This window comes from Pholcus phalangioides, unplaced genomic scaffold (genome assembly GCF_987345545.1).
Source record: "Pholcus phalangioides strain wild (caught in Gottingen) unplaced genomic scaffold, Ppha-v1.0 ptg000008l_1, whole genome shotgun sequence".
Taxonomy (NCBI): Eukaryota; Metazoa; Arthropoda; class Arachnida; order Araneae; family Pholcidae; genus Pholcus; species Pholcus phalangioides.
The window spans coordinates 25220885-25244954 of record NW_028301601.1 but is presented as its reverse complement, the minus strand read 5'-3'; the positions used below and the strand labels follow the sequence as shown (position 1 = coordinate 25244954).

The following is a 24070-nucleotide window of genomic DNA, read 5'->3' as shown; positions in this document are numbered from 1 at the left end:
CAAAAATGGGATCTGGTTGAGATTTTCGAAAATTTGCCTGGTAGGGCCTCAGAAAAATCGTTTGGCCCGGGGGCCCATGATGCTCTTGAGACGGCCCTGGGAGCAGGGGGGTCTGGTGCAGCAGGCGCATCACGAAAAGGGGCCCAAATTTAACCATTTAACCTATCCTTCAGCATTACGAGGGTGGGGGCCTAAATGAGTAATTGCCCCGGCTAACCAAGTACCCAGTTGCGGCATATTATTTATTTCTGACGGATCACCGTTATACTGGGGTTTTTTTTTAAGATACTTCTCAAGTTTGTAATTTACACCTGGTAGCATTTATTTCACTTCTATACATCAAACTACACAGAGTTGATCCACTAATGACCCTCAAAAATCATGCCCTTATTGTGTAAAACTTGGTTTGCTGCATGGGCCCATCTGGGCACTTCTCCGGGGTGTCAAGTGACAATTAGATCTGGTCCCGATTTTCAAGAGTAAATATGCAAATAGGTAGGTAGGAATTTTTAACTAGGTGGTAGTGCCTCTCTCAGAAAAATCGCCTTGCATGTGGGCGTATGATAATGTTAAGACATCCCAGGGCGTACTTTATGAAAATTGTGAAAAGCTAATCGAAAAATTCAGCAATAATGTGAAGTCTAGTTTGCTATATTATTAGTTTCTCATCTTTTGTGCCATCCTTGCGTGATAATGATCTTCAACTATACAATCGAGTGTTCTTAAAATTTTAGAATCTTCTATCGGATGATAAAAAAAATTGTACATTTAGAAAAAATACCATTTGATATCTTTTTGTGTGGTGCCTCTTTTGTACTGATGCCCTATAAACACATGCTTATTTTGCTTAATCCGACCCTGGTCCTGGGTTCGAACCCGAGGGAGGATATAGATAAGATATTTTCCCGAACGAACTTGAGGCGACCACCAATAGACAGCTCCTTCATTTCCACCCCATCTCAATAGTGGCAGTAAATTGCAATATAGCGATATGGCCAGAGTTGGCGTCATCAGATGAAGTAGCCACGGGTGGTGATACGCAGGATGACCCTACCCCAGAATCAGTGATTGAGCCGTTTATAAACATGAGCGAACAGGGTCAAAACATTTTCAAATACTCAGAATTTGATGATTTTGCATTTTAGGCACGGCTCACACACACATGCTCCCTTTTTCCTACGTACTCCTCTTCCTAAAAGAACACTGTACATATGGGGGGGGGGATGAAAATTCATATTCGACTGATCTAATGTTAATGTATATGAATAAATTGACGCAACCATCTTACTGCTCCCCGCATCATCATCGCAACCCCCCACCAGCCTTGAAGTCTCCACCTATGCGCCCAGTACGGCCTCGCGGTCCAAGAGCTGCAAGGGAGGCACGGGTTGCAGAAGTTGGAGCACCACTGACTTTTGCGATAGGTAGCCTCTCGAAACATCACTTTGCCCGGGGGCCCACCAACTGACAAGACAGAAGGATTATAGAATACAAGAGACCGCCGTACCTAAAATAAAAACAAAAACTAAAAAAAATTTTTTTTAACAGAAGCAGTTGAATATCGCCTATAAACTGCGCCAAAATCACATGTTAGCCAAGGAGGTTAAAAAAACTACATACACATCCTTCATCAACCACAAGGTTTCTATAGAATATATACAGTAGGTTCTCCGTACACATGTCAGTTCATAGTTCCGAGCTGAACGGGCTCGCCAATTCACTCAGATGTAGCCAACACACAGCTAAGTAGCCAACTGATACTGTTGCTATGGGAAACGACGACGACGGACACAGCTGAGAAGTGTGGGGACTTGCAAACCTTTCAGTAGCTGATCGAGTCCCGCCCGCGACGGACGCGCCGAAGCTGCCGCTTCTTTATGGCGACGATTGAAGCATCGCGTTGTTTATGTTAGATAAAACAAAAAAACCGTGTGCATAAAAATTATAAATATATTGCTGTCAATTGTGTATACAAATAGTGATTAGGGGGGGTTGATGGCGGACACGTTGTGGAAGGAGTGCGCCTCGTGGCTGATCGAGCACAAAGTGCTGCTCGCGAACCACCGCGTCACTTGGGAGAATGCACAAGTCGTAGACTTAGCAAACACCTTGAAGGATGGTGTGCTGTTATGCCAACTGCTGTCGAAATTAGTTCCTGGTTGCATTGATCCCAAAGATGTCAGCCTGAGACCTCAGAACTCCAAAGTGAGTAAAACAATTAAAATGATCATCATCATCATTACTACGTACAACAATTGTTGTTTTTTTTTAAATTGTCCATTGTGTCACGTGCGTGTGCTAGTAAGTTCCCGTGGGAAGGGTTGGTGCTTTCACCTCGGCCTCTCTTTCCCCGCTCTACTATGATGGTGGCCTTGAAGTTTGTATTATACATAGAAGAAGGGTCTACGGCCCCTCTCTCTCTCTCCGTTATAAAACTTTATCAGCTGCCAGTCCCTGGTTCTTTAAAAAAAAAAGCATCTGCAATTTGGGCAGGGCTGTCTCAACTGCATCAGGGGCTCTAGGGGCCCAACATAGCTGAAAGTACCTGCTCACCAATTTCTATTCATTGTTTGAATTTTTTTTTTCTGCCAGCCATGCCCCCCCCCTCCCCCGGGTAGCCTTGTCTCTGGGTTTGCCTATTTACACAGGGCTTAGTGGGTATATTAGCAAGTTCAGAGGGGTGGGAAATTTAAGAAGAATGTAAGGCAGACAGCATAGCAATAAACATGTTTTTGACTAGAGCCCAAGGATCGGCACAATTAGTGACCAAGATAGTGTGCAAGCCCGTGGGTGACCAAAAAATGGACTTAAGAATGCAAGGAATCCTATCAGTGATGATTATAAAGGAGGACCTATAGAGGGTACAAACATGTGGGTGACAAAAGGTGTGTGAGCACGTTAGTGACCTAGGTGCAGCAGTCTTGGCATGTTTTTGTCATGGACTGGAAAAAAAACCCGGTAAAAACGTCCTGGAATAGTAGCAAAAATTGATTTTTGGGCTACGCACTAGAGGCGTTATTGCGCTGTCCTTTATTTTTCTAAATGCAAATGAGATAGATTTGAATACAAAGCTTGATTTAAGAATTGATAAATTTTTGCATTGGTGCGTTTTTGCCTCAGCTGGAAAAAAAAAACTATGATAAAAAATGTCCCTACAAAAATAGGTTTTTTGCCAAACATAAAAAATTGATATGTCAGACATTTATTTATATCTAGCATTTCAAAAATATTTAATTTAAAAAAGTTGTTTTTAACATGCAAATAAGAGTGTTGACAGTTTATTTACATGAAATGCGCTTATATCAGTCATATTAATCAGAGGATTAGGATAAATTATGTCCTACAAAAGCCCTAAAGCAGAATGTGGCAAAAACTACAATGTATGTTGCAGAGCACTTAGTGCCACTGCAGATAAATTTCCGGAAAAAATTTTAAGGAATGTGTAGAAAATGCTATTATGGGAACATAGGCGGAGATAGACTTGGAAGTCTGGGGGGAGGGGCACGTTCATTATTGCTGGGGGGGCACGATGATGTCAATTCATGTATACATTAGATCAGTCACTCCACCTTTGACACTGGGGGGCATTGCCCTTCCCACCCCCCCCCCCCACTCTTTTCTCCGCCCATGTATAGAAATTTATACCTTGGAGCATTTTTTTCCAGTCAGCTGAGGGCTTGATACCTAACAATGCAAAACATTCTGCATTGAGGTACAAAAGCATTTCAAATATCTACCTAATTTTACTCAATAGCTTTACTCAATTGAAATAATAAAGTAATGAAAATAGCTGTAGTTTCCTTAAAAGTGAAAGATTCAGCTGAGGGAGAAATGATAGGACACGCAAAAAATGGTGAGTTTTCCATGCTGTGCTCACTGGAACATGCACATAGTGCATAGCCTAGTTAATCAAAAAATACACTGGATTCTATTAAAATTTACAATTTGAATAAAGAGTAGCATAAAAGCTAAAGAAAAAAAAAACTGTAATGATTTGATATTCTTCAATTGAAAAGATGATTCTTTTGCTTTTCAAAATTTCTTTAATTGCGTATATATGTGTGTGTATAGATACAAACATCTGCTGTACTCTGTTTATAATAGATAGCTGTTTAAAAATGTAATACGTGAAATTTTTATTTTCTGTTATTGTTAAGTGATCTAGATATATAATCACTAGTACTTAAAATAATACTGTTATTGTGTATAACATTAGAATAGCAATCAAACTACTAAATTTTAAAACTAAAATGCTCTTTAATTTGGCAGTACTGATTGTATACACTATGCTTAAGAACCAAAGCAGAATATTTTGCATTGTTCTGCAATGAACTCTCGGCTGACTGGAAATGTTCTGCAGTAAAAATCACTTTTTAACAGGGAGATAGACTCGCATTCCCACCTCAAAATTGGGAACTGCAAAAACCAACTTCAGTCGACCACCTCCCCACCGTCGCTGCGACAGGAAGGTGCGAATGCAAGCTGATTTCCCCGTTAAAAAGTCTTGCCTCAGAGAGCAACAGGCCAACAATTATATAATTATTCATTCATTACACATCGCTCACTATGAGTTGAGAAAAAACTCATAGTTTGAAAAAATTGATTGCAGACAGCAGCACTACACATAACAAGCATTAAACAGAAACAAACTTCACAGAAGGTTCGCTATATGTGCACACACATTCCAACATGTACCATTTCGTTACAAGTTCCACAGAGGAATATTGACGAGATGCATGTCTGGTTTAGTAGCAGTAAAAATCGCCAATGCAAGCTCCCCGTTAAAAAAGTCCCGTCACAGAGGGAAACAGGCCTATAACAGTAAAATCTTCTATCATTGTATTTCACTCATAGTTTGAAAAATAGGAAACAGATGGCAGCACTATAACAAGCATTACACAGAAACAAGTTTCACATTAGGCTCACAACACTGACACACACATTCCAACATGTACCAATTCGTTAGAAGTTTCGCAGAGGAATATGAACGAGGTGCATGTATGGTTTAGTAGTAGTAGTAGTAAAAATCACCATAATAGTGTGTGTCTTCTACACTTTTCCCAAACTTCTTCCAGATTGTTCTGCAGTTGCACTGCTTGTTCTGCGACGTACATTGCAGATTTCAGCATATTCTGTTTTGGGGCTCCTATAATGTATTCTTAGTGTAAAAGAGCAATTAAGTTTGACTATGAGATGTGGTACATTTAATATTCATAATGCAATGGTTTTCCAATTAAAGCTGTATCTTAAACATGCAAAACAATGCTTTGAGTATCAAGTCCTGCTAGCTCTGCTTTGATTAAAAATACTCTAAAACTTTGGATTTATACAACCTGAGCTAAGAAATTCTTTTGGTGAGAATAAATGAGTTTAGTGTATTAACAGATACTGTGCGAGAATTTTCAATATGGGATAAACTTTTGGGCAGATCAGAAAATTTAAAGTATCGAAATATATATTTTATACTTAGTAATTATAATTAAAAAAATAATACATTTTTTTTAACCTGCATAAAAGTTTTTTGTTATTTAACATATCAGGTTTAAGAAAGAACTATTTGACAACATTGACAATAAGTTTTTCGCTGTTTCAATACTGTGTTTCTGAGGTCAAAAACTTAACCCAGATTGCCTATCACAGATTTTGAATAAACAGCTCTATTTTGTTTAGCAAATTGAACATAGATAATCAATAGTGTAGATAAAATGAACCATAAAATTATATATTATCTGTTCTAGATTCTTTGTGTCGAAAAATTCGAAATTGCAAATTACAATTAGTATTTGTTTTAATTATTGTAATAAATCAGTGTTTAAAAATAAAACATTGTAATTATGCAAAAAGGTAAATTCTTCATCACTTTACATACCTATGATGTTCAAAACATTATCCAAAAGCATTCATTTAGGTTTTTGATGGTTTAAACCAGTTTTTTTTATGCTTGTCATGTCAGAAACTTTTGATGTCAAAAACCCAACCGTGTTGATAAGCATCAGCTATTGTGGCTGAATCACTCTGCTTTGAATAATCCCGAATAGAAAATTGGAATCGAATAGAAATTTCAAAAAAGAAAAAATCAAATAGAACAATCACACAATTGAAAATTTATGGCCGTTAGTTCCAATTTTTTAATCACAATGCTATTTGAGGTTTGTCAAACCGTGGTCTAATAACATTCTATGTCACACGATTATTTTATAAACACGTCATAAAAATAAAGTTAGTTGGTTGTAATTTTAAGTCTTGCTTGCATATAATGAGCATGGAATCTAATTTTTATTTCACAAAATCAATTTTTGCCAGTTTTTACCAGTTTTGCCACTGTCCCCAGCAAAAATGCCATTTTGCCAGCATAATGACCAACCCTGTGGTACAGGAAGACAAAAGCTATTTTTGAGCGGAAAAGGTTTGGGAAATGCTGGCATATGGAGGAGGTGGAGGACCCCCCTTCCTTGAATGGAAATTATGATTTTTGTAAAAATTCATGCCTGAAAATGAAATACCTCCCCCAGGAAAGAAAAAAAACTGCCTTTCCCTTTAGAGAATTCTGCATGCATCCCCCACCACTTCATATATTAATCCCCCATTACCACTCATTATATTTTCATTCTAATTTCTGCGTTGCTTTTTGAAACACATAATGGGAGGGGGTGGGGACTAGTGCTGGACAACTTTTCAAAAATGTATATGCCCAAATCAACATTTATCCTAATATGTTATGTTGGGTATGTAATTGAAAAAAAAAAACCATTATAGGTCAAAAGTTTTATATGGCTCGGCATGTCAGGCAGTAGATTTGTCTAACCTTGGACTCTTTTTTTTTTTTTTTTTTTTTTTTTTAAACTTCTTACAGACCATCTTTTCAAAACTACTTTCTTTCGAGATAAAGGCTTTGATGCTTCAAGATGTTTCCATAAGGCTTATAACTGGTCAAATAATAATTATAACTTGCAAATGTAATACTGTAAATTATTCTGGACAGGCTTTTAGTAATGAGGGCATTAGGGTGTAGTACTGGGTTTATGTGTGTGCCTATTGTGATAGTGCATAACATTTAATAGATTATTGCAAGCATTATGAATGTGTAAAAATACCATAATTGAAAGAACAAGCACACAAACGCAGGCTGATCCAGCCCGCAATAATAATGTGTTTGAATTCATTTTCTTCATTCTGTACTCAAATCTGGCTGTCAAAAATGTAGCTCTTATTTGAGCCATTAACCCTTTATTGGCATTGGTTTTTAAAATTTTCCTGGTACACATCATAACTGCCGCAGTGGAAATCATACTTTTAGGAATTGCCACCCATTTTCAAGAAGAATTTTTTTTTTCCGATTTTGTGGGCTGATAAATCTCTTCCCCTCAATAAAAATAATAAAAAAAAAAACAAGGAAGAGAAAAACTATTGTTTTCTGTTATTTATTTTGCACACTTAAGCTTGATCTTGTACTACCTTGAAGGTATAAGAAAAACATCCTTTCTCTCCCCTTCTGTTATGAGACTTTGAATAAAAGCTGACTTTGCCCACTGGCAGTTGATTGACAGGATGGGGGAAAAGGAAAAAAAAAACTTAAAACAGTATCTGGACTCGTCAATGCCAAAATGAGAGGGTTCAAGAATCTGAGATATTTCGGGATTGCCAAAATAAAATAGATAATGTAAGATAAGAAATCTGGGATTACCGCTGTAAGGGTTCAAATAATCCTAGAGAAAGTAAGCTAGCTGAAACATTCATGCACTTAAGCAAGAAAATGCTTTGAACAAATGAAAGTTTAAATTCTTATTCAGAAATGGTGTTGACTGATTCTTATTATTTGAATGTCTATGTTCTCAATCAGTAAATGAATAATGGTAATGTGAATGAATTTCACATTATCTATAAACTGCCGCAAGTGTTAAAGGACCAGATACTTCTGCATTTGGGACCATTCTCTTTATGTCTAACAAGCATTGAGAATGAGGCAAAATGTGAATGAGGAAACACATGTCCTTATAGTCTGGTGGTCAGTGCCAGGCAGGTTTGCCTTACCTTGCAATGGTTTCTTTAGAGAATTATATAATGTGTTTGCTGTATTTTTACATTACGACTGTTCCACATAATTTCATTGCACTTGCTCTGAATAAATTGGAATCACCATCATGCATGTAGGATGTCAACAGCTTATAACTGTGGCAGAGCATGACAAATCCTAGGTTATGAAATAGGTTTAGGTGCCTGCACTTATCTATGTGTGGTTATCAAATTCCAGTCTGAGGGCAATGCAAAATTTTTGGAGTTTATGTCAGCAGATCCAACATCAGGAAGGGTCACCATGGCTATTAAAAAGTCAAAGAAAAATATTATTTTGTACCTCCTTTTTGAGTAAAAAATGCTAGGCGCCTAAGAGGTTTGTGGCTGGTGCTTATTTTTTTTTTATTTCTCAAATACTGAAGCAGAGGTATCCTACACTATAGGTGTCTATAGTTTGGACTGATACCTTTTTCTTCTGTTCAAAGAAAATTTAGTTTTGATATCATTTGGGAAATGTGATTTACAAAATGCTTCCCGAAGCACATGAGTGACTTTTTTGAATTCCTGCTTGTAAGTTTTGACATTTTGAGGAAAAGATAGAAAGGGAGACAATGTATTTAAATGTAGCAGTTAAATTTCCTTAAGTGTAATGTTTAGTTGCTGTATTATTGTAATTGAAAAACATGAACTACACAGAACTAGTATGACTAACAGCAATAACCACTCACCTATGTCAACTATAATTCATAGCCACATTGTAATTCATTACAAAATTGCATTTTTCGAAACTTTTTTGATAATTTGTGCATAATTGAGTAATTTCATTGTAATCAAGTCATTTGGATACAATTTTTTTTTGTTTCTTGTGTATCTGAAATTTTTACAGCTATTTCACAATTATTTTAGTTATATATAATGTGAACTTTTTTATTATGAATTGTGTGATATACAGGGTGATTATAAAAAAACTATCCCGACATATGGGCCCCTAACTATCATACCATTCACAGAAACTGAATGAAATTTTGGCATAAGGTATTTTGATGTATGCGCTCAAGAATAATATGGAAAACAACAGTGTCACTCTAACAGTTACGGTTACAGTGAGAAAATTTCAAAAATATCAAATGGCAACACCAAGTTTTTTGTATTGGAATGTGATCTCCATTGTGAAAAACCCTCAATAGCATTCGAACGGCAACTGTAGCATGAAAATCACCGGCGGTAGATAGGCTAAAAGTGAGGACAACCAATAAGGACAGAGAAGCAGCATAAAATAAAGCATTTTATTGTTTCACAAATTTTCCACATGACCTTGTGGAGAACTAATCAGGCTGGGATCTCAGCCGAAGAAACGGTGTGACGAATGAAACGAACATTAATGCTCTGATGCACGGCAAAGTCCTTTTTACTTTTTCCTTGCCTAGCTCCAGGGATTTTCGTGCTACAGGTGCCATTCCAACGCTATTTAGTGTTTTTCAGTATGGAGATCACATTCCAATACAAAAAACTTGGTGTTGCCATTTGATATTTTCGAAATTTTCTCACTGTAACCGTAACTGTTAGAGTGACACTGTTGTTTTCCATATCATTCTTGAGCGCATACCTCAAAATACCTTATGCCAAAATTTCATTCAGTTTCTGTGAATGGTATGATAGTTAGGGGCCCATATGGCGGGATAGTTTTTTTATAATCACCCCGTATATATAATGATATATGTTATAAGGCATGACAGGAACAATTCGACGCAGTTCTTTCATCCCAATAATTTTAATCATGTTTCTGAGTCTCCCAGAAAGAGTGCTACTGCTACCTGGACAGCTCATTTGACACAGCAGTTGTCTGAAATGGCAGTTCTTCAGTAAAAGAATTTCCATTATGTTCAACTTATGAGCTCTGCAGATGTAAGCTCTTTGGCTGTGGGAATAGCTGGTGTAAATCTGCTCTCAGTGCGGCTGAGTAAAAAAATCCATTTTTTTCCGAGTTGGTATTTGTGAAAGATAGATGATAATCACACAAACTCAGACTTGCAAATTCAATTTAATAATGATAAAAAAAAAGTGTTGGGGTTCAAACAGAGATTCTGGATGTGAACCCACAATCACAGACAAAACAGCGATTGGGGGTAAGCACTCTACCACTACTCAACAATGTGCACCCGTCCAACACAGTGTAGTAGTAGTACACAAAAGTAGAGGAAATAATAATTAAAATTAAACTAGTACATATGGGCCTGTGTATGAGTACGCCATCCATACGTTATTTAATGAATTTCATCTTAAAAGAAAAAAAATTATCTCTGGATGATGGGAAGACACTCAGGGTCAATGATGTTGCAGTCATTTTGATTTATCTAAATAACATTTTGAAGGACCTGCTTTCGGCCTAAGTGCTTCATTGATAGGTCTGGAGTACAAATCGGAAAGACATTTGTTTTACGATTTGAGTCTTAAACACCATTTATTTGATCATGAGTATCCACTGTTTGTGCATCTCAAGAATGTGGGATTCTCAACATATGCTGAATCTAAGAAAACTATGATTTGATTTCTTGAATAAGTTGGCTTGATAAGTTTGTTCAAAAAGGTCTCTTCGCTGAGAACAGAGAGATTCGCAACACGAAACCTATTATAAGCACAACAATTTATATGCCTGCCGCTCTCAGTCGAAATTTGGAGATAGGATGGCAGCACTTTGTACTCAACACGCGCACCTCAGAAAATAATTTGTTATGAGAGATGCATTGTGTGATAAAATGTATACAGGGGTCTGTCCAGCCAAAATTTGAGTCCGTTTTCCGGACCGTTCACAAAATTCCCGATCTGAAAAACAAACCCTTCACGAAATAGAAAAATAAATCCATAAATTTGAAATTCAATTTCTTTTTTTGATAGATCAACTAGATTATTTCGCTTCCCACAAAATTACTCATTTCTCACAAAATTAATGACACTTTTCACAAGAATAAAGAAAATTTTCACAAAAACAGGACCCTGAAAAAAAGTCTGGGCAGACCCCTGGTATAAAGTGCTTTCCGAAATGCAAAAATGAGAAAGAAATTCCTTTAGAGTTTTGAGCAGCAGTTCTCAACCGGTGCATCGCGGAGCCTTCGGGGCTCCGTGTGTGCTACCCAGGGCGCCGCGGCCACTCGAAGAAAATAAAATAAATCATTAAATTTGGCAGACAAATAAAAAAACCTTGTATAAATTCAATGGTGGGTTCCACCGTTGAAATTAGGTACTAAAAAGGGCTCCGCGAGTCAAAAAAGGTTCAGAACCGCTGCTTGAGAACAGTGTTTCTCAATCATCTGGCCGCGTACCAGAACCGTGCCCTGACATCAATAAAACCGGGCCGTGAATGATTCGCAGTTTTATTTTTTCCCCACTCATTTCTCATTAGTCGTGTGTTCGTGTGAATGGCTAGCCCTTCCCCTCACAAGAAGAAATCAACCTGGCCGCAAACTTCCAAAGTTTGAGAATCACTGCTTTAGAGGAATGCTCATGAGTTTCCGTACGGCAGTGCATTGCTTCTCAGTTCTCACCCTTTTCTGTGCACGATTTCTCATGAGGGCAGCGGGTGCAAATGCTCAAATTTATAGTAGAAAACGCACGAACTGCAACATAGCAACTTGTTTGACGTTGCTGGGTTGGACTCGACTGGTGTACGATTTAGTAGTGATAGTTATCACCACATTGAAAGATCCTTGGCCCTGCCGTACCAAAGGACGTCTATAGGGTTCAGGAAGTCCGAAAATCACTTGAGTCTTGTACAGCTGCATATATGTAAGTTTAATCGCTTCGATCGCGGGGTAATATATAACTAGCGTGATCTTTGCATTTCTTTTTTTCTCCCACGCACCGATCACAGTACCTTCACTTTTTAGAATCCAAGAGGCGCAAAGCAAGTTATTTGATGCACCGACTGTCGATGGATCATCGCAAGTACGACATTCGTTGCTTGTCTCGTTAGATATGTCATAATCTGTTATTCCGTTTTGATAACGAGAGAGCTCAGTGAACCACTCCTCAAGGATAAAGCATAGCGCGAGAGTTGTAGATATACCTTTGGAATATTTTCTGACGCAGAGTAAGCACTTTCACTTTTGGAAGAGAGGTGGTGCTGAGACGACCGTATAGCTTGCTTCTGAATACTGTATTGAGCAGGTAGCGCACCTCAATTTGTGTCTGTGTGTGTGAGTGAGCGAGAGAGAGAGAGATGTGTGTGTGGTCAAAAAATTGTTTGGTGTAACTGGCCCACGAGTGGGCAAAAAATTAATCTTATGCGGAGAAGGATGACCATTGTTACACAGATTTTTAATGCCTGTTTAAAGTCTTGTTTTGAACTATGAATAATGAAACTATGCGTGAGTTTCCGTGTGTTTGAATCCATGAATAAAACCAACCATGGAATTGATAAATAGGTTTATCAATTCCATGGTTGTTATATCTGAAAGAAAAAAAACAAAAAACGCGTGTGTGTACACATGAGAAGTGGGGCTTAGGGTGTTAGATAAAGGCGAAATGGAGGCTGTGCCCTCTAATAAAAAAAAGAAGAATATCCATTAAATATGAGTAGGCGTGTGTGTGTTTATTGCTTTAGCTCAGCTTTTACCAGAGCTTTTGGGGTGTCTCCTATCTTTCATAAAAAGAGGGCATATACACTCATGCAGTGCCTGCCACCACAGACAGTCGCTAGGATCCATTTCTACCCGACTATGAGATAGCTTCTATTTCATTTTATTTACTTTTTTTATGGACCAAGGGGAAATATGCCTTATATTTATGGCGGCGGCTCGTAATGACCGCACTCCATTATTATTATCATTATCATCTTCTCTGTTCTCTTAATGGCTCGTGTAACTATTTCCTACTCCCTCTACTTTCCGAAACGCGATAGTTGTGTACTTGTTTTAAGATCTTTTTCATGTTTTTTGCTAAATTTTGAGAATTTTTTCTTTTTTTTTCCTGGAACCTTTTGGGAATTGAAAGACTTGAGGCTTCCATTTTTTTCTTCTCTCTTATATTCTGTTTAGTTCTCTGGGATTTTTTTTACTCTGGAAACTACTACTGGAACTAAGGATGAACCTTGTGACTGTCACTATTCTTTCTCTCGGAAAGAAAAATCGATTCACTTTCGAGTTTCTCAGAGAATCTCTGTAAAGTAACATACGTTCCTTCTTAATGTTTGTCCATTTCAATCCATTTTTTCCTTCAAGGAAATTGTTCCGTTTCATGGAAGAGTTACTCTTACTTTGTGTTCGCTGGAATTTGAATTCGAGCCAAGTGCTTTGAACACCGAATTTTTTATGTTTTTCTATAAAAAGGAATATTTGTTTCATGTTAAGTGCATTAAATTTCGTCCTAAAAATATCTATATGATGAAATATGTGTAATATTTTTAATTTTTTTTCTTTTGTATGACACTATATACTCAGTCGGAACTCGGAAAACAACAGGATCAGTCAGAAGTTTCGTGATAGTTTTAGTCACTTCATGATTTATAGAGGAAGAATGCTGAGAGGTCGTGAAGGTGACGAACCTTAACCGATTTTGAGATGGTGAGGTCGATTGATAATGTTCGAGTGCCTCTATATCGGATGACCTCTATAACCTGCCTCGAGGCCATGGAATCCAGCTTTTGACCTACCTCAGTCTTCCCAACTCATTTGTTTTTATCGCTCTTCATTTCAAAGTTTTTAATTGAACCTTATACACTGAAGAGTCAAAAAAACTGGTACACCTGCCTAATATCCCCCGCGAGCCCGCAGAAGTGCCGCAACACGACGTGGCATGGACTCGACTAATGTCTGAAGTAGTGCTGGAGGTAATTGGCACCATGAATCCTGCAGGGCTGTCCATAAATCCGTAGGAGTAAGAGGGGGTGGAGATCTCTTCTGAACAGCACGTTGCAAGGCATCCCAGATATGTTCAATAATGTTCATGTCTGGGGATTTAGGTGGCCAGCGGAAGTGTCTAAAGTCAGAAATCCAAATTTCATCGCTACCTCGGAGATGCTATGTCCCATCTCTCGTGCATCGACTATAACACCACGTTCAAACTCACTTAAATCTCGATAACCTGCCATTGTAGCAGCAGTAACCGATCTAACAACTATGCCAGACACTTGTTGTGTTATATAGGCGTTGCCGACCGCAGCGCCGTACTCCGATTGGTTCCATACCTTTTTATTTGCCTGTACCAGTTTTTTTGGCTCTTCAGTTTATTGTATACATAACTTCTACCGTTACACTTCCATGAGCGATATCGCCCGCTTTGTGAACACTCGTTCATTTTTGAAGAAAACTGAACGTCGACGTTCTTGTGACTCGAGTGAATTTTTTTTCCGAACCTGTCTGGTTGTTGTGCTATGACCAACTCTACCTTCCACTTCCTGCAAAACAAACATTTCGGATTGCTTCCGCTGCTTTATGGTCCAACTCGAACTGTAGAAATAGAAAATTCTCAAATTGGACCTGGGGAACCCTTTGCTCCACGGGCCCTTTGTGCCAATAAAACGAAAACCGGGGATCCCCTTTGGGAGTGTACCTTTGGAGAAGTGCAAAAATTTTCTCCCAGAGAAATTTCGAGTTACTAACCTCCAAAAAGCATACTAAAACAAAAAGCAAAGAATCAATAGAAATTGATCAAAACAGCATGGTATTTTCTTCCGAAATTCATTTTTTACAATATTTAAAAACATTTTTAATTGTCTTATGGACAGGGCATGAGGCTCCTATGCCCTTTCTTTGCGTAAGCCTCTGACCCCCCACCCCTTGCCAATAAGATGAAGGCTACAGACCCCTTCACAGAATAATATTCAGCACATAATGAAAAACAAAAAAATTGTTTTTTCATCCAAGCTCACGGACTTTCCGAAATCTCTCCAAGGGCCCTAGGTTAAGAACCACTGAATGGAACCTATGTTGTGTGTGCTTCTCTAACTTCAAATTTAATGAAGCAAGCTGCAGCAGAGTTTCCAAAACTCTGCTGCCCCCACGCGCTCCAGGGGGTAATATTTCTCACTTTCGGTGATACATTATCACATTTAAAACTTCATGAACCCCTCCAGGCTCTGTTGACATTCATTAATTTCAGCCGGATAAGGGGGCTTGTTGGTGTAATTTTCATGCACATATACGTCATAGTTTTCGGAAATACCAATACTCAACGGCTGAAATGAGTTAACCAGGGTTATCCAAATTCGAGTTGTTAATGCCGGTCAACCCATCAAAAAAAGGAAATAAAAACATACAGTGCGGTGGTAGAGCGACAGCATTAAAATACTTGCATTGCATTATTACATTCATTTACTGTCGATTAAAACGGTAGGTGGCAGCACCTTCTAGACAATCTCGCACAATATCCATAGATTTAATAATAACGAATAGTTTACCACCACTCCATATATTACTCACCCCCCACCACTCATTATATTTTCATTTCAATTTCTATGTTGCTTTTTGAAACACACAACGGGAGAGGGTGGGGACTAGGCTGGACACCTTTTCAAAAATTTATAAGCCCAAATCAACATTTAGCCGAATTTGCTATGTTAGATATGTGGTTGAAAAAAAAAACATTCCAAGTCAAAAGTTTTATATGGCCCGGCAGCTTATAAACAATCCCTACATTGTTCATAAGGTTTTCGCGGCCGTCATTTGATGGAAATTGTTTGTTCGGGTTCGAAAAAAAAAATACCCTTCGAACCTGAACAAACAATTTTCATCAATCCCTACATTTCTAGCTACATTGTAGAAATTTAGCGCATCGTGATTGGCCGAAATGAGTGATGAACCATTACGTCACTCCTGGTGAATTTTTTGCAGGCGACTTTTAACAATGGATACATTTAATTGTGCTGGAATCTAACATTCACCATTGGAGTTACGGTTATAGTACGAGACTCGCGTACCGAATGCTGTGTGTTCAATTCGGATTGAAACCCGACCAATTTTTTTTCCCATACTTCCATCTTTACTGTCATTTATTGATTTACTAAAAAATGTTCCCATTGTTGTTTCTGATTTAATCAAATGCGGTTCACGTGCATCGCGAAGACAATATCAACGGCTCGCGAAGCGAGCGCCCAGCTATCATTTACTGATTCTATAAAAAATGCTTTCATTTTACGTTAATGAACTTTGAAATTCAGTTTCGCCAAAAACTCCACCTCGCGTGACGTCTTGCTAGCTTTTTTTGCTCGCAGTAACCAATCACCGGCGTGCTAATTCTTCCTATGTTATTAAGAAAGTATGGATAGTAATTACATGTAGATTTGCTCAGCCTTGGCGGGGAGACTCTTTTCCAATCTCTTCCAGACCATCTTTTCAAAATTACTTTCTTTAGGGATAAAGACCCTAGACATAAACCATAGACATAAGCTTAGCTTATACCAGACACGCACGCAGTGTTAAAAAATCACCACCTTATAAAAATATTTCGACGTAGCTCTGTGGTTATAAAATACTAGAAAATTGTCTCGCTGGCGATTGGCTGAAGCTCTGAGTGGTAAACAAGTTCGGTGAAGGAAGAGACAAATTGATGGCTACACGTTTTCAGTTCGATAAAAATTTGCAAAATAAATTATTTGCCATTTAACCGAGAGAAGCCATTTATTTTACCCGCAGGCAGCGTGCATATGTTGTCGGAGGATGAGATTGATGAACATATATCCTAGGTTAATATAGGTATACACGCTCTTCAATATTTCTCTTTCGTGGAAAACTCTATGATCCTTTGAAGTTTTTGATCATTTATAGTTACTTCTCACTCGGAAGGAATACGGTTCCGACTAATGATTAGGCGTTTGAACGTCTTGGAAAAAAGCTCAGATTAAGACGTGGAGCTGGAGCTCGATTTGCACTCTCCAACCGCTGATAGATGAGTGCCATGCGTATTACGGATGATCAATTAGCGATCATCCGTTATCCGATCATCAATTAGCGGCCTTGTGTAATTTATTATCACAACTGAGGAGACTTGTGAGTGAAAACTAATAAAAATGAATCCCCAATGCCATTAAAGTGATTTTTTGAAAAAGGATGGGAATATACGGGGGTCGTTCAAAAATTAAAATTATTTGTATGTAAAACAGTAATGCCAAATTTTTAATAAGTCAAGCATGTAAAGTGATTTTGGGTAATTATTTAGGCAATTTTATTAACAGTATAATATCAGCGATGGACTTATGCAGGTTTGAATGGTGCAGCCGCAAGATTATTAGAGTCGTAAAACGGGACTAACATTAATTACGAGTTTCAACTTTGACTACTACTTAACCGCACATACACCTCGTTAACGTTCGTCTGGGCAATTTCTAATGAATTGGTAGATGCTGGAATATATAAGTATGTTCTAAGTGTGTGTGTGGCCCCCAGTGTATTTGTGTTGTCAAAGTATGCATGTTTTATGGGTTTTTCCTCTAACCTCGTATAATCTAACTAGCATTGAATACATATATTTATTAATGTATTTCTCTTTCGATGGAGTATGGCAATGCAATAACATCATTAGAAAACAATGTTTCGAGTAAGTGCAGTTTTGAGATGTATATTTTGGTAGGCTTTTTCAATTTGGTTTTTTTTTCGGGTTGGCAAAATCAGACAACCCCTGGGCATATCGCGTTGAAGATCTGCCTTGGAGGATGTGATGTATTTTAATAATTATACATCTGCAATAATCAATATCTGTATTTAGAATTAAATACAGTCGAATCCCGTTTTAACGAATACCGTTATAGTGAAAATCTCGCTTTAACGAACACTTTTCTACTCCCCTCAGATAAGTTAACATAGGAACAATGTATGAACTTGGAATTCCTTTCTAACGAAATGTTTTCTCCGGTCTCTTGGAGCTCGTTATAACAGGATTCGACTGTATTAAAAAACTATTCTATAGCAAATGACAGTGTCGTCTTAACGCGTAGACCCACCTGGGCACGGCCCGGGAGCTTTATGATACAAGAATCCAGTAAAAATTCTCGAGAGTGTGTGTACTGCATATAAATCGGTAGAGGTATGTATTTATAGCCCAAGGCTTGAAAAGTCGAAAAGAAAAATATTTAGGTGCCACTGGAATTTTTTAGGAGTCAAGCAAGATTTTTCTTCTTGAAAACCGTCTTTAATACTTATTTTCGACTTTTCAGGGACTTCATAGAGTTTTCTTAGGGGTCATAAAAGTATTACGTCAGCATCGGGGGGAGGGGGGATTTGAAGGTTGCTTAAGTCATCAACCACCCCTTTTTGAAGATATGAAATATTCTAAGCTGCTAAGCTGCTGACGAAATTTTGCTGGGGGGGGGGGGGGTCAATGCTTTGTTGACTTTTGCTAACAAGGGGGGGGGGGGTCAAAAACGGCTGAAAATCTGCTTACGTAATACTTGAATGGCCCCTTATGTTAAAAGACACTCCAATGAAATAAGAAAATTTTGTTTCATTCTTAGACTCCGATCTAGCGATCACAAATGATCGTGAAAATGAAGTGAAAATTTAAATCGTCAATACAGATTTTCTTGTCGCTGGGTAAATCAAGCCTTGCTCTAGCTATGTGGTTATCTCTAGCTTCGATGCTGTTAAGACGGTCCCCAGAGGTCGCCGATGAAATTCTTATCAAAAAGAAATAGGGTCGCAGAAAAATTCTTGTTGGGGGGGGGGGGAATCGCTGTTCTACAGTATCAAACAGAGGTGCCCATGGTCCAAATTCGCCCCAAAATTACCAAAGGGGGGGGGGCGCTCCTTCTGGCCCGCGAAAGGTATTCGTAAAAGTATCGTCAATACACAAAGATCGATAAATAACCAGTTTGCGCCCGCGTGCGGTAATCATCTCGTATATCTGGCCCACGGACTAAAACGGTTGCGTTCCCCCGGTATTGAAAATTATTGCAAAAAATTACTAGGAAAATAATGAGAGTTTAAAGTGACTGAAAAATCATTGAACTTTCGTTTCTTTCATTCAGTTTTACTCAGTCGGCTCCCTTGAAACGGCCTTCAAGGAATCAGAGTTATAGCCGCGTATTATTTACAAAATTTGGTGGGTTACAAAAGATCTTAAGGAATCACTAGATCAGAGGCCTTTGACACTTCTTCCAGTCGCGAGCACTGCCTATATTCGTCATCAAAATTAGAGCACCCTTACGGCAAGTGTAACATACGAATGCATAAAATCAAGATGATTTCAATCCTTGAATGCAATTTTTACAAGGTGGTTTAATTGGAACGTTGATCAAATGCTCGCGAACACGAAATCAAATACGAGCATCGAGCACTGTGGGTAATTCAGGGAGCACCATTCGAGTAACGGGTTGAAAATACCTGCACTAGATGTTGGATACTCAGTGGACAATAGCAAGAAGCTAGATTAAATTTTCCTATCCCGAAACCAATGATTCATCATTTTCCTGTTTCTTATTCCAAGGAAAGAGGGAAAAAAGACGTTATTTCCGGGAAAATATATTCACTGTACTCGGGATAAATCAAGATTCGGTGATGTAGAGTTTCTCATTTTTTCCTTTGAAGATTGTGCAAGTGACGACGAACGGAATCTCAACGAAATTGGCAAAAGAAGATGGGTCTTTGGGGGGGTCGCGATAGAAATGATTCCTTGAACCATTTGTTTTCCGAGAGAAGAAAGAAAATCTTATTTATATTTATTTGGAAGGAAAAATAAAAAAAATTATTATATTTTCCCCTGGTGTAAACTCGTATTGGCTGGAAATGTTATGGATTCAATCATCAACTTCATTCGTGACTTCGGATTCATTTATTTATCGAATTCCAGGGATGCGTTTTGATCGTTTTCCGCTTCGAGGAATTCTATTTACGGCACCAGACTACAAATTGACTTAGATTTATCGATTTTGTTTTTTCCCCCATTTTTTCCTCTTTTTAAATTCGCCTCATTATGGCGACCGATATTTTCAGATTTCCGTGGATGGGGGCTATGGCGCTAGTTTTTACCAACTCCTTCGGGAGCCAGGGAGGTTTCTCGTTTGGAAAACCATAATGTGCATCGAATGTTTTGTGTTATGGTGATAGGAATCCAGTGAAAAATGGCGGAGCTGCGAAAAAAATGTAGAATTATGCATTACTATGCAGGGCCCGTATTTAACACCTTGCACCGCAAATTACTGGTGAACCGTTGGTCCTAGAGACATACTTCCAATTAGAAAAAGTATCCAAATAACGTGTGCATCGCAGATGCGTTATTCATATTGCGAGGGGTTGTATTATTATTAGAAATTAACTTTTTATACGGACACCCTGTGCTCAAAAACTTAATTAGATAGTTGTTGCCTTGTCTCTCTCCTGAGGTCATCAAAAAAAAAAAAGAAAGAAAATCCACGTTACCGAATGAAATATTCGCAGAGATATTTGAATTCAAAAATTGAGGAAATTAGGGAAGAATGGCATAAATGCGGGGCGAAAAGCAATTTCCGTTGGTTTATGCTGTTTTATTTATATATTGTATTTTTTTTTTCAATTTAGGCCAATGTGTGAGAATCACCCATGCATGCTTGACAAATATGTCTGACATGTATGCGTTTGTTGTTGAATTTCATTTTAATCCGTTGCAACTTGCAGTAGCCTTTTCCGCCATTTTTGATTTTTCAGAAATTTTTGAGATAGTTGGAATCATTTATATTTACCTTTGGCGATTTCTTTTCTTTTTTTGCTGTTTTTTAACTTAATACCTTTGAAGGTTATCTTTGACAGCTCTAGTTACTTTTTGACAATTTTTTTAGCTATAATTGTTGACTCATCATTATCAACTTTTCGGTGATATTTGCGATGTCCCAATTGAATATTCGTTTCCCTTATTTTTATGCAGAAAATAATGTCCGTTTTTTAGTACTTGTACTTTTCTGTGCCGGAACACTCTTCCCCGGTCGGATGAGACCCCTTGGCGGACAGCATTTGGCCTCGGGCCGGAGCTGAAAGGAGTCTCTCGAAATCTTTTTTAATGCTTGGCCATATGGTCCCATTCCCCTGATCTAACGAATGGGACATGTTATTTGTGGACTTCAGCAGCGTGCGCGTATATCGGGGGTTGTGTGCGTTGTGTGTTTATGGAAATACTGCCATCTAGCTTCAGATGTTAATAGACACGGTTGGGATATGACTGGATTAATTTTTTTTTTTTCTTGTGTCGTGATTCTTCTGGTCCCCGTGGAAAGACTATCCAAAGCGAATGCCATCCCCGAATTCGTTTCTCCAAGTTTGAAAATTATCGGTTTTCTTATAGGTGCAGTATTTTTCCGACTTTGAACGTTTTATTTAAAAGAAGAGAAATTCTAACTTTAAATCAGTGTTTTTCTCTGAATTCCGAGGCCATTAGATTTTTATTTTCCGCGAAAAAAAAAGTCCATTATAGAGGAAGAAAGAGAGCGTTCGTTCTTTCTTTGTCAGACTCCCCCCCTCCCCGAAGAGAATTTTTCTGTACTATAAAAATACTGGGCAATATATTAAATTAAGGCAATAAATTGCGTTTTTTTTATTCCTCCCCTGATATTCCGCTGTTTGTTATCTGTGAGAATAACAAAGTGGAAAGCTTTATTATTATTATTCTTTCCCCCTTTTCGAAATAAATTGAAGAAAATCCTGAAAAAGCTCTTATTTTTGTGTACAATACATCGATATTTGTTCAGAAGATAAAAAAATATTGATTTATTTTTATTATTTATCTTCTGCCATTTAATGGGACTGGAATGAATGATGTCTGAAAACTATTTTTCAAGATTTAATAGAATTTAGTTTTTCTCTTTGGAAAATGAAAAATTTAGGGATTTTTTTGAATTTTCGGTTCATTGAATTTCTATGAATACGGTAAAGATTTCATTTTTTTTGCTTCAAAAATCTTTATAGATTGAATTACCTAAATTCTGACCGGTTTTAAGGTAAGTTTACTGATCAATTTATGAATCCTGGAGGTACATACGGGAATACCGCCATGTTTTTGAAATGAATGTTGGAATATTCTAGTATTTATTATTCTACGTTCAAATAAAATTCGTGATCGTGACGTGTCATTCATTCTGTAGGAAATTGGTTTTCTATGTAAGAAGAGGCTTATCACGTTTCATACTAGTACTGTAGTTTGAAATTCAAGTCAGGTTTCTGGATCGGTTTAAAAAGGAGGAAGAAATTGTTAAAAAAAACTTGGGATGGAATTCGAATTTCGATCTTTTTTCCCTTCTGACGTTTAAGTCGAAGTATTACGAAGCTGCTCTTGACGAACGGGAAATAGAAGGGATCAAATTGTACATTATATAGAAATTGACGTTGGTAAATTCCCACTAGTTGTCAATCAGTTTGAAAAAAAAAAAAAAAAATGTATGGTCATAATGGCGTACCATACCCGGGGTATAGAAATCGATCCCAGGGAATGTTCAGTTGAAGATGGTTTTCCCTGATTCTGAGGATCAGATGCATGCCAGCTGACCTGCTAGTGATGTATGGGGCGATGACAAGACATCTCGCCTCTTATTTTAGCATCTACAAGCCCAGATAGTTCGTAAAGTTGATTTCTCAATAGAAAGATTTTCTCCTATACCCTTACTTTTCACTTGCTAAAAATAAGGAAGAAAAAATGTCATTTTACGGGGATTTAGCGGTTTTTATTATACATTTTCAGGGTTAAAACATTTTTAACATTGCTTTTCACTCACGGCCAATTTGAAATATTGTGCTGTGAAACCTCGCTACAACGATAGTCGATATAACGATATTTCTTAAATATCCGGAAAATGCTGTGTGATTGATTCAGAATTTTTTTTAAGTATGAGTTTGTATCCCGACCGGGGACGACGACGACACTTCCTAAGAGCAAATCAGCCAGGAAACCATGGATGGAGATACGGGGAGGGGGCATTGCCCCCCCCCCCCCCAGCGTCAAAGGTGGAGTCGACTGATATAATGTAGGCCTATGTATGTATTGACATGATCATCATCGTGCACCCCCGCCAGACTAGAGGGTACTAACTTTCGCGACAAAAGCCAAAACCTTAGGTATTGTGATCATCGTTGTTCAAAATAAAATTTTTATTTCAATATAATGTATGATTTATCTCAGAAGCTTTATTAATATTGATCCTTCATCAGTTTCCAATATACAAACCATACCAACGGTGTGAAACCTCGACTTCGAAAGCCGAACCCAACCAACACCACCAACGGGGAATAGCGCTGTACGCAATATTGTTAAACGAAATAAGACACGGAGACATCGGTTTAAAATGTTTTTAGTCGTTTCTGAAACGAAACTGTTTGTTGGGTTATGCAAAATCGCAATGCACCGATACACCGACATGTGCGTAACATTCCTCCTGATATGATAAAGAGCTACTGTTAAGAACGCAGTAATGCGATTTAACTTGCTTTCAGAAAATGGTGGACGCCACATTGAACATTCTTTGCAACGCGTTTTACAAACGATTAAAAACATTTTTTTAAACCGATGTCTTCATGTTGTATTTCGTTTAAAAATATTGCATACGACGTCATTCCCCTCTGGTGATGCGTTTTTGAACTTTTTTTTTTTTTTTTTTGTAGGAAATGACCTCCATAATCCCATGACCTCCTGTAAACTATTACCAAGTTTGACAGCATTTTGTCCTATGCTTTTCCTTTTATGGCCACTTCAAAGTAGAACTTAAAATTATAAAGACCCTATGTGTATGTATATATTTATATGGGAACTGCATCAATTTCTGTAGTCTTGATTATTGTGAAGCAGATCGCTCCGCCAGTGTTATGAAACAGCAATTGAATTGTTTCCCGCTTAATCGGATATTATGTGCTGCAATTACGTTGATATCCGTTTAAATGGGACCGCCTGTGTATACGGTACGTGTATTTTCCGATCAAGTATAATTTGCGTCAACAAACTTCACGTGGCCGACGGCTTATCGTAGTATAATGGAAACTCGAGGCAGTATGCTTTTGCTGCCTCGGCCGAATCTTTCCTCGCACGCCAGTTAATTAGGTTTTTTTTCTTCTCTTATCCGTTTAGCAACTAATTTTCCGGTGCAGTTGCTGAGGCCGCGTGGTGCGCTGTTGTGGTA

The 24070-nt window shown here is 38.0% G+C and overlaps 1 protein-coding gene across 3 annotated transcripts in view; it reads left to right on the top strand.

Moving 5' to 3' along the window:
• Positions 1 to 1822: 1822 nt before the first annotated feature.
• The window catches only part of LOC149084079 (guanine nucleotide exchange factor VAV3-like), an 82154-nt gene continuing 59906 nt past the window's right edge, over positions 1823 to 24070 (top strand). For 2 of the 3 annotated variants that reach the window (XM_089234430.1, XM_089234429.1), the window contains exon 1: positions 1853 to 2205. In XM_089234430.1, the coding sequence (XP_089090556.1) occupies positions 1996 to 2205 (210 nt within the window). In that variant the 5' untranslated portion in view covers positions 1853 to 1995. Of the gene's footprint in view, positions 2206 to 24070 lie in introns of all 3 variants that reach the window. The other variant, XM_089234431.1, reaches the window with a different exon arrangement.